The following is a 10,000-nucleotide window of genomic DNA, read 5'->3' as shown; positions in this document are numbered from 1 at the left end:
GTTGTGTATCACAATCCAAAGTGTGGTTGTGCCCCGAAGTAAGTCATTGAGAACGATGACTAGTTTAAGTGGGGGAGAATGTCACAACCCAACAATGGTTGTCTCTACTCGATAGTTATATGCAATAAGTCGTTGTAGTTGCTTTTTACTTACATTCTCATATAACACCAATTTCAATTTCTCAAATCTTGTTTTCAAAACTCTTTTTCGAAAGCTCTATACCCCCGTTTTCTAAAATCTTTTTCTTGAACCAGGGCCAGAGGCTCGAGCATATATCATTTGGCCGTAGGCGACGCGAGAACGAATAGACTTAACTCACTTGTTGCTGAGAAGTGAGTGTCGCACAATTGCAAGTCCACTACTATCAAAGTGCGATTGTGACACTCTCCAAAAATCCAGTTCATGATCGGAGGGTCGCCACTCAACTAACATATAAAGTATTTAGTTGGAATTAGAGGTTGTAATATTAATACAAATTAAATAAATATTATAAAATTAAACTGACAATAATCATTAGTGTCTTTCTAGAAACATGGCATTTTCTATGTAACTTCCACGTGATTAATTAATGTGAGGGTAATTTTAAAATGGCAGTTCATAAATTATTTTTGCAGCAGTTATTGGATTCTCTGACAAATTATTTTATTAATTTTAATCGACAAATCCAAGCTTATATATGTGACACTAATGGTTGACGCTAACTGTAAGGATATTTCTTAATTTTAGAAAAATATTAATGGTATTTTTAAAATTTAAAAAACGAGATAGTATATTGTGATGTCCCACATTGATTGGGGAGGAGAACAAACCACCGTTTATAAGGGCGTGGAAACTTTCCCCTAGGAGACATGTTTTAAAGCCTTAAGAGGAAGCTCAAAAGGGAAAGTCCAAAAAAGACAATATCTGCTAGCGGTGGATTTGAGTCGTTAGGGGGTGGATTTAGAGGTGGTCCCACATCGATCATCGATTGGAAGAAGGAAAGAGTGTCAACGAAGACCCTGAACCTCAATGGGAGTGGAGAGCCCCAAAGGAGGTGGATTTAGGGGTGGTCCCACATCGATTGGAAGAAGGAAAGAGTGTCAACGAAGACCCTGAGCCTCAAAGGGATTGGAGGGCCCTAAAGGGGTGGATTTAGGGGTGGTCCCACATCGATTGGAAGAAGGAAAGAGTGTCAACGAAGACGCTGAGCCTCAAAGGGAGTGGATTGTGATGTCCTACAAAAGGTGGATTTAGGGGTGGTCCCACGTCGATTGGGCTGAGCCTCAAAGGGAAATCAACCATTTATAAGGCGTTTAAAAATTTAAGGAATATTTTTTAAATAAATGTGAAGTAGGTAGCATTATTTCAAACTGAAAGGCCTTAAGATTCTCTGTTTATAGTGGTTGAGTACCAAAGTCCAATATTTTATGCGGCCTCCTTTGAACTTCACATGTCATCCTTTTACTAAAGAAAAAAAAATTATGAAACAATATGAACTAAAATATACTTCTAAAGTTAGGGGTATAATCGTCCTTTTCATTTTAAATGGATTATCGACGTTTAACTACACATGCCAACTTGCAATCACATCATGAGTCGAGAAATCTAATTTTTTTATAAAAAAAACACCGCTTAATTTGACTTACCGTGCCAAAAAAATTATTCTATGGTTCATTTAACTTATACAACAACTCAAGTGTAGTAAAAAAGTGAATTTCGAAGAAATGAGGGCTCTAAGTTGAATCTCGATTAAGGGAAAGTTGTTCGAGAGCTTCATAGGCTCATGAGAGGTTTTATGGTGTACTGAGGGAACGTCCCACATTAGCCAAATTAAAATAAAGATCATGAATTTATAAATATGAGACATTTAATACTCAAAGTTGATAATATCACGAGAAATTATAATTTATATAATTTGAAAATTTGAAATTTTTTAACTTTAAAGAAAATATTTTAAAACTTTTAATAGTTTAATCTTTTTATATATACATTGAATATATAATAATCTCATGTAATTGTTGGGATTATCCAAAATAAAGTATTTTTTTAAATAGAAAAAATAAAATAAAAAATAAAAAAACTTTAGTCAAACTAAGTGGAAGTAAAGGAACAGAAAATGGAATAATTGAGACTCTACGAGTAACCGTCAAAGTCAAATAATCCAATCATCTTTTTTCTTTTTTTTTTTTAATTAATTTTTAATTCCTTTATTCTCTTCTTCTTCTTCACCAAACCTCCTCCATTCTTGTATAAAATCAATTTTCAGACCTTCAATCTTCCATGTCCATGGATCTCAAGCTTCATCTCTGCAATTAATTTTTCAATTCAGATCAGAAAAATGCTAGGCAAGAAAATGGTCTCCTTCAAAAAACTCGCCAAGAAAGTGAAGGTCCGAGTCGGAACAGAGGGCGAATCATCGCACAACGAGTATTTGCTCAGAGATCGATTGGAATCATCGAAGGATCATGATTCTCACTCGCCGTCGCCGACTTCGACTCCGACCGGTTCCTTTGCGGTTTATGTCGGCGACGAACGGCAGCGTTTCGTCGTTCCGACGAGTTTCTTGTCGCATCCGCTCTTTAGGATGCTTCTCGATAAAGCTTACAGAGAGTTCGGATTCGAACAGAGGAACGCGCTTGTGGTTCCTTGTAGCGTCTCTGCTTTTCAAGAAATTGTGAGCGCTGTGGAATGCTGCAATGGCAGATTCGATTTCGGCGAGATTGTCGAGGAGTTCCTTTAGAACAGAGGAAATGCAGATGAACACCACCACTTCGCTAGGGTTTGAATCGTTTGATCCGTAAGGTAATGATATTCGTCGTCGATTTCTGTTTAAACCGAGGAGGATACGATTCGATCCGATCTGATCCGATTGAAATTTGGCCGATTTTACAGTTCGATTCATATCATATCCGATTCGATGATCCATTTGTCTTCGGAAATTGTTGAACTTGTAAAATCAGAGCCGTGATTCTGCGATGAATTTGAATTTTGTAATTGTAATTAATATGTATGAACAGCAGTTGTTTACGAGGAATTAACAAGAAAGCTGAAGATTTTTCTATTTTCCTTCGTTATAAACTTATAATCTAACACTTCACTTTAATGGAAAATATAAAATGGAGATAGTATTCCTTGATTATAAATTCATGATCATTCTCTCGAACAAAGTACGTCTCCTCTTAATAGAGGTTCAACTCTTTTTTTTTCTTTTGGAGTGTTCGAACAAAGTACACCATTTGTTCGATACTTTAGTCACTTTTTGAATATGCCTTCAAAGCTCGCAATACTTTGTTAGACATTTGAGAATTTTACTGACATGGTTAAATTGAACTGACTCTTCACATGGTTATTCATTAATGATCTTCCGTATGAGCTGAAATAAACTTTAGGATTTGGTGATAAGAAGGCATTATAAAACTAATATATATATATATATATATATAATATATATATATAAAATGATATGAACAAAAAGAAAAAAAAAAAAGTCAAATTATAAGAATTTATTTAATTTAGGTTTGAAGGAATTAATTCCAAAAATAGGTGTAATTACTTTTTGAGAAAAATAATAGAATGAGACAAAATAAGGCATGTTTGCTTACCCGTTTTGGTCATTTCACGTATAGACAAAAAGTCAAAGTTCAACGAACCGAGGGAGAAAGGAATCAATCAATCCTAATTTTTAATCTAAAAAAATAAAAAGAAACTGTAATTTTGATTTAAATGTTATTCTCGAAGTTTAAAGTCAAATTTAAAACTATTAAATCAGCCCAGAAATTGGGTCTTTCAAAGCTGTCTCCTTTGAATTGTTTATATATATATAGAAAAGTTTCTTTATTATTCATATATTTATAAATACAACAAGGAGACAAATTATAGTATTTTTTTTATTAATTTTTTAAAAATAATGAATTAGGGAAATTATTGGTAGCTAACTATCTTTCTAATACTGATTAAGTCTTAATATGCTGAAATGGTGGCTGATTTGTGAATTTAATAATGGACTTACAAAATTAAAGCTTTTTTTAATGGAATTATATTCAAACGCGAGAGGCTAACGAATGCATGATTCGAGATAATAATAATTCCAACAACTCTTGAATTAATTAAATAAATAAAATTTTGTTCCTTTTCACTCAACAATTGAGACATCTTTTGAGTCTTGAGCACCCGTCGAGAGCTGCTAGAAGAGGGAGATACTCGATCGATCGAGTTGTTTGGTTGGAGTTTTTTTTTTTTATTATTTAAGATATGATGATTTCAAAATTTTCATATTCCAACCATTTTATTTCATTGATTAATTTTAGATAATTAATTGTTATTAGTTTATTTTTTATTTACTATTAAATATATTAGAACTAACCTTGGCTTTAATTTTAAGGTTGTGAGTTTATTCACAATTTATTAATTTTGAAAAATTAATTACACATGTTATATTTGAAAAATCAAATATTATCATATTAAATGAAAACTAAATATAGATAAAATAATAATTTCATGTTTGTAGAAGATCTTACAAAAAATAAGATATTACATCTTATAAATCTTATATATTTATGATTAATTATTGATAAAACAATTTAAAAATATATGATTAAAAAAAAAAGACTACTGTTTTAGAAATATAACAATTAATTTTTAATATATCACAAATAATTAATTATAATGATCATTCCTACAATAAATTAATAATATTTGTAGTTAATTTGATTAAACATATATTAATGAATTATTTTTTTATAATCCCAAATTTAGTACTTTGGTTCATTATTTAATGAATTAATTATAAATAATTATAACTAAACAATTAAAAATAAGAGTGTCTGGGTATCAAGAAACTCACCCATCTGATGTCGATGTCCAAGCTTGCAAACTTTGTTCCAAACAAACGACCCCTTAAGTATACGCTACTCGAAGAACATCGAGCACGAGACATGTAGCCTGTCCATAAGATTATGTAAGTGATGGTTAAAAACTATGAAGAAAAGGAAAAGAATCTGGAAATTTTAGATCGGTTGAGTCGCACAGAAACTTAAACATGGATGAAAGAAACTTAAACATGGATGAAAGATCTTAAAGTGAATGAAGATAGTAGCATTGAATTCCAGAAGCTCAAACATAGACCAAAGAGATGGAAAGGGTAAAGATCATTTAAATGTATAAGCTTTGGGAGTGTCAGTTTGCTATCTAGCTTTGAGATCTTTGGAGGAGCTCGGTTGGGGAGGGCAGGGCGGTGCAAAGAGATCCGCATTTCCTTTGGGGAGAGAGGCCTTGAGATCCTACTTCAGTCGGAGAGAGGAACGAAGTATTCCTTAGATGGGTGTAGAAACTTCTTTAAAATTGTGAGGCCCACAGTGATACATAATGGGCTTGAGGGGGACAATATATGCTAGCGGTAGACTTAGGCTATTACAATGGTATCAGAGCCAGACACCGGGCAGTGTGTGAGCAAGGACACTGGCCCCCAAGGGGGGTGGATTGTGAGATCCCACATCAATTGGAGTGAGGAACGAGGCATTCCTTAGAAAAGTATGGAAATCTCTCCTAGCAGACGCGTTTTAAAATCGTGAGGCTGATATGATACGTAACAAGCCAAAGCAGATAATATCTGCTAGTAGTGGGTTTAGGCTGTTACAATAGTATCAAAGCTAGACACTGGGCTGTGTGTCAACAAGGATGTTGGCCCCCAAGAGGGGTGGATTGTGAGATTCCATATTGATTGGAGTGAGGAATGAGACATTCCTCAGAATGGTGTGAAAACTTCTCCGTAGTAGACGCGTTTTAAAACTGTGAGGTTGACGACGATATGTAACTGATCAAAGCGGACAATATCTACTAGCGGTAGGCTTAGGCTGTTACAGAGGCAAGGGCAAGGTATCACACGGCAGGCAAAGGCAAGTTTCTTTGGCTAGAGAGGGATAATGGGATTTAAAAGGAGTTAGAAAAGTCGAAGGAAACTCAATGGAAACACTTTGTGCCTTCAACATGGCTACAGCAGCAGCAGCTTCACAGAAATACCAATCCCTTCCCCATTCTTTTGGCCAGTTTGGATTCCTTCCAACAAGAGCAGGGGTTGGAATTATCATTCCAGCATTCACTAGCCAACCTCCCCCTACCCCACAGACCACCATAGTAGCTAGATAATCATTTTGTTTCAATACTTAAAATTATTGTTCTATAGCTATCTATATACAGATGAATAATAACTTCAGAAACACACCCGAATAACTAAAACTCGAATTGCAGAATACATCTCGGGCTTTTCATGAGAGCATAAACTTTTAAATTTAGTCATGGATTCATGGTTACTTCATTACTCCCTATACTATCTGATTCATGATGAATAGCCTTGTATAAACTTCAAGATACTGTATTGATATCTCATTTCTTCATCATATTTCATCTTAATTTCAAAGAAACAACAATAGAACAACACTATGAACAGGATTACCTGGAATCATGCATCTTTGGGACCAAAGCTTATGTCTAAATTGAGATGTTCCACCCTCACAGCTGCTATCAATAACAAGATCCTGTGATTCTCATTTACAGCCTTTCTCAAGTAAACAAACTGTTCTTCCTTCCATAGACATCCAGCATGCAGCTACAGAGCCACCATATCTGCTTCTTTCAGGTTAAGAAATTCATGAAAAGTTCATTCCAATTGTCAATCCAAAGTATACAATAGAAAGCACGTAAACCGACTAAGAGTATCGGGTTTAGATACAACTCGAACACTTGTGTCTTTAATTCAAGTCACGTTGGATTGTTAATTACATGGAAAGTAAAGCAAAAACAAGATAAAAATAGAATCAAACTAATAGAAACAACGAGAACAGGGTCTGATCTTCACTTGACAGGCATTTACAGCACCTAATGACAGAAGATAACACAAGTTTATCACATTTACAAAGGCAAGTTAACTCATACTACAGCAATTTCAACTGATTTTTTCAAAGCACTCAAAAGACTCCTCATGATTCTTGGTTCACCGGGAGGTGATTGGTCCTTTAAGCGTCCATTTCTTATGGCTCGAAAAATTGGGCTAGAGCTGGCAGTAGCAGGAAAAACCAAGCAATCTATATACACAAGAACTTCTGTCTTTCCATCTCCAATTGAGATAAAACCAAGCCTAACTCCACTGGCTATTTTGTCAACCTGTTTGATTGTAACCAAAATAAGTTTTCCCTAAATCTTTTGCTGAGAAAGGTAATGAACTAAGTATTGAAGTTTATCCTAAACATCAAGAACCTGCAGGATGAAAATCCATTACTCACCCTCAAAGGTACTGGAAGCGGCAAGTTAGCTCCCTGGCAAAGACTATTGGCCCACTGTTCCAATCCAAAACGGGGAAGGGAAAAAACACAACGATCATGAAATTCCCCCTTTGCTTCATCGGTAATAGAAGTTGTAAAGCAAAAACTTGACAGAAACGGGGAGGAATTTTGGATCTACCTGGAAGAGTAGGACCTCGAATTTCGCAATGTCGATGTCCGAAGGTAATTTCATGGTCCCGAGCGAGACTCCATCTTCAGGGTTATCTTCCGATGGAAAAATATCTGTGTTCTCCTCCGAAGACTTAGGCGCAAGGCTCATGTTCCTAGGGCATGGACTTGAGACGCCGGAGAGCTTAGAGAATTGCCGACGCCGAGTGTTCCAACCGACGAAAACCAGTGACGGATGAGACGCCATAGTAGACAAGATAGAAGGCCGAGAATTGACGGTTGTGTGACGAATGAGGTGCTTTGTCGAATGAGTAATGGCGGCCATGATTCCGATGGCGAAGAACCGACGCCGAATAGCAGAGAGAAAGGAGATGGAGATTACTGGTGATTTGTAGGTCTAAGAGGGAGAGGATAGCATTTCAGCGATGGGAAGCCTCTGTGAGGAAAAAGGTTCGACCGTTGGTCGGTTTTTCTCCTTTTTTTTATATGTTACTAAATATCCTTCGTTAAAAAATAATTGAAAAACTAATTAAAAAGTTGCATTAAAATCTGCATAATAAATTTCCATTTAGACATTTGATTCTTCAAATTTTTCAAAAAATAATTAATAAAATTGATGTAATCAAAAGTTAAAAAAATACCAAAAAGTGACAACGAGACAGTAATTGTGTGACACTTGTTCTAACGAACAAATTCTGTTATAACCTAACAAACACTCTCTATGTCAACAGGACACATTTTTTGTGACAACGGGACAGAATTGTGTGACACTTGTTCTAACGAACAAGTTAGTTGTGAGAAATTCGAGATAGTAATAGTGTGACACTTGTTATAACCTTACAAACACTTTTAACAATAGGACAGTGATTGTGTGATACTTGTCCTAACCTAATGAACAAGTTAGTTGTGAGAAATCTGAGACAATGATTATGTTACACTTGTTCTAACCTAACGAACAAGTTAGTTATGAGAAAAATTCGAACATCATAGACAATGTCGGCATATGCTCGGCTTCAAGTCACATTTGCGAGAAATATTTTAAAAAACGTGAGCGAAAAAATATGTTTGAAAACAATTTGAAAGAATTGAAGAAAGCAACGTCGTATAGCTACAAGTAAGAAGTCAACACGACTTAAATAACTTATAACTTTTGGACTAAGCGAGTTAACCAATTAGATGATCTAAAAGTTATTTCAGAGCCGATTAAGAAACATTATTGACCAAAAGGTCTAAGTTTCAAATCTCCCGAGCTCGGACATTTCATCTTTTTGTTCCAAATTCGTCCCTTCCACACGAAAAGTAGCATATTTCCAAGTAAAAAACAGTACAACAACTCGCATCAAAAGAATTCAGTAATTTGTCCAACAATATCTTGTAAACCATAGCCATAAGGGAAAATTCTAAGTAAACTCAAAACAATGTGGAAAATACAGATGTCTAAGCCTACAACGTCGTCATATTTAGATCTGTACAGAAGATGGAAAAGCAGAAAACATAAACAAAACAGCATAAACAACTGACTGTATTATGTAAGCGATGTGTTGCTACAATCTCTGCATCTGCTGTTCGAGACGACTACCAAGGCACGTCGTTGTTCATGAAACGGAGAGAGCCTCGAGCTTGGGAAGGAGACTTCGCCAAGCATCGGCAACCCCGCTTGCCAAACGTGCCTGTCCTTTTGCAAATTCATGGAAAGCAAGCCCCATGTCTAGTGTTTTCTGTTCTTGAAATCTTATGGTCTCTTGATTCATTAGTGCCACTATTGTCTCAAATTTTCTTGTCGCTTCCTCACTTGCTGCCTTCAACTGTATAACCAAACTAGTCATTAGAACAAGATTTTGTCTTCTGCGTACTAAGTTACGTTAATACGTTTGAATAATACCTCTTTATACTCCATCTCGGCCTCGGCTGCTTTATCGGATCTCATTAGCATGAGTTTGTCTCTGCAGACCATTGAACTTATAAGCTAAATCAAATGTTCCAAGAATCAGAACAATCTACATAGGACTTGAGAAAGGGTAAAAGTTCACTGAAAATTGGTATGGTAAGCAAAGCTTCACAGGATACATTTTAGAGGTAACTAAACACAGGGAAGGTGAGCTCTCCTGTTATTATAACGACATAAATGAAAACAAATGAATATCAAATAAGTTAATTGGTGCATACAGATTTATCTCTTTCAGCTTTGTTGTTTCAGCAAGTTCACATTGTTGCCTGAAAGCGTTGGCCCTCTCGGCTATGGTGGCCTGTTTCAGTCAAAGTCATATCAAGAACATATACCAAAGAAAAACAAGCTTTTATGTCAACTAATCGAAACGCAAATACATAGACCAAGATGACAGTGAGAATGTACATATGCTACAAGACAATTATTTCAGCCCCTGCATAAAAAATATATCAAAATTTTGTTCCCTAACTTCTACCAACACCATGAGACATACATACCCATACCCATGGTAACCAAATCCAACTAAACTTTTAAAAGTACGGCATACTATTCAGGATTCAGGAAGCAATGGCACAAACTTGGAAGTCAAAAAGTCTATCTTCAATCAACTTCAAGGGGGGGGGGGGGG

At 35.6% G+C, this 10,000-nt stretch overlaps 3 protein-coding genes across 3 annotated transcripts in view; 1 reads left to right on the top strand and 2 right to left on the bottom strand.

Annotated features, from left to right (window-relative positions):
- The first annotated feature begins 2,198 nt into the window (after positions 1-2,198).
- On the top strand, positions 2,199-3,010 carry LOC111471159 (auxin-responsive protein SAUR50-like). Its single transcript, XM_023116851.1, has one exon. It carries the CDS (start codon positions 2,318-2,320, stop codon positions 2,717-2,719), a length of 402 nt encoding a protein of 133 aa, XP_022972619.1. The 5' UTR covers positions 2,199-2,317; the 3' UTR covers positions 2,720-3,010.
- A 3,649-nt stretch (positions 3,011-6,659) lies between these two features.
- On the bottom strand, positions 6,660-7,883 carry LOC111471157. Its single transcript, XM_023116848.1, has 3 exons — positions 7,435-7,883; positions 7,257-7,310; positions 6,660-7,137 (listed from the first exon to the last, which is right to left on the bottom strand). The coding sequence occupies exons 1-3, from the start codon at positions 7,747-7,749 to the stop codon at positions 6,904-6,906; spliced, it is 603 nt and encodes a 200-aa protein (XP_022972616.1). The 5' UTR covers positions 7,750-7,883; the 3' UTR covers positions 6,660-6,903.
- Positions 7,884-8,762: 879 nt separating this feature from the next.
- Positions 8,763-10,000, bottom strand: part of LOC111471228 (sorting nexin 1-like) — a 7,223-nt gene continuing 5,985 nt past the window's right edge. The window contains exons 8-10 of the mRNA XM_023116937.1: positions 9,591-9,670; positions 9,307-9,367; positions 8,763-9,229 (exon numbers count right to left, since the gene is read on the bottom strand). Of these exons, the coding sequence (XP_022972705.1) occupies positions 9,020-9,229; positions 9,307-9,367; positions 9,591-9,670 (351 nt within the window). The 3' untranslated portion in view covers positions 8,763-9,019. The remainder of the gene's footprint in view (positions 9,230-9,306; positions 9,368-9,590; positions 9,671-10,000) is intronic.

The sequence above is a fragment of the Cucurbita maxima genome, unplaced genomic scaffold (genome assembly GCF_002738345.1).
Source record: "Cucurbita maxima cultivar Rimu unplaced genomic scaffold, Cmax_1.0 Cma_Scf00049, whole genome shotgun sequence".
NCBI classification, from domain to species: domain Eukaryota; kingdom Viridiplantae; phylum Streptophyta; class Magnoliopsida; order Cucurbitales; family Cucurbitaceae; genus Cucurbita; species Cucurbita maxima.
Note: the sequence above shows the minus strand (reverse complement) of the source record. Positions and strands in the feature narration are given on the sequence as shown.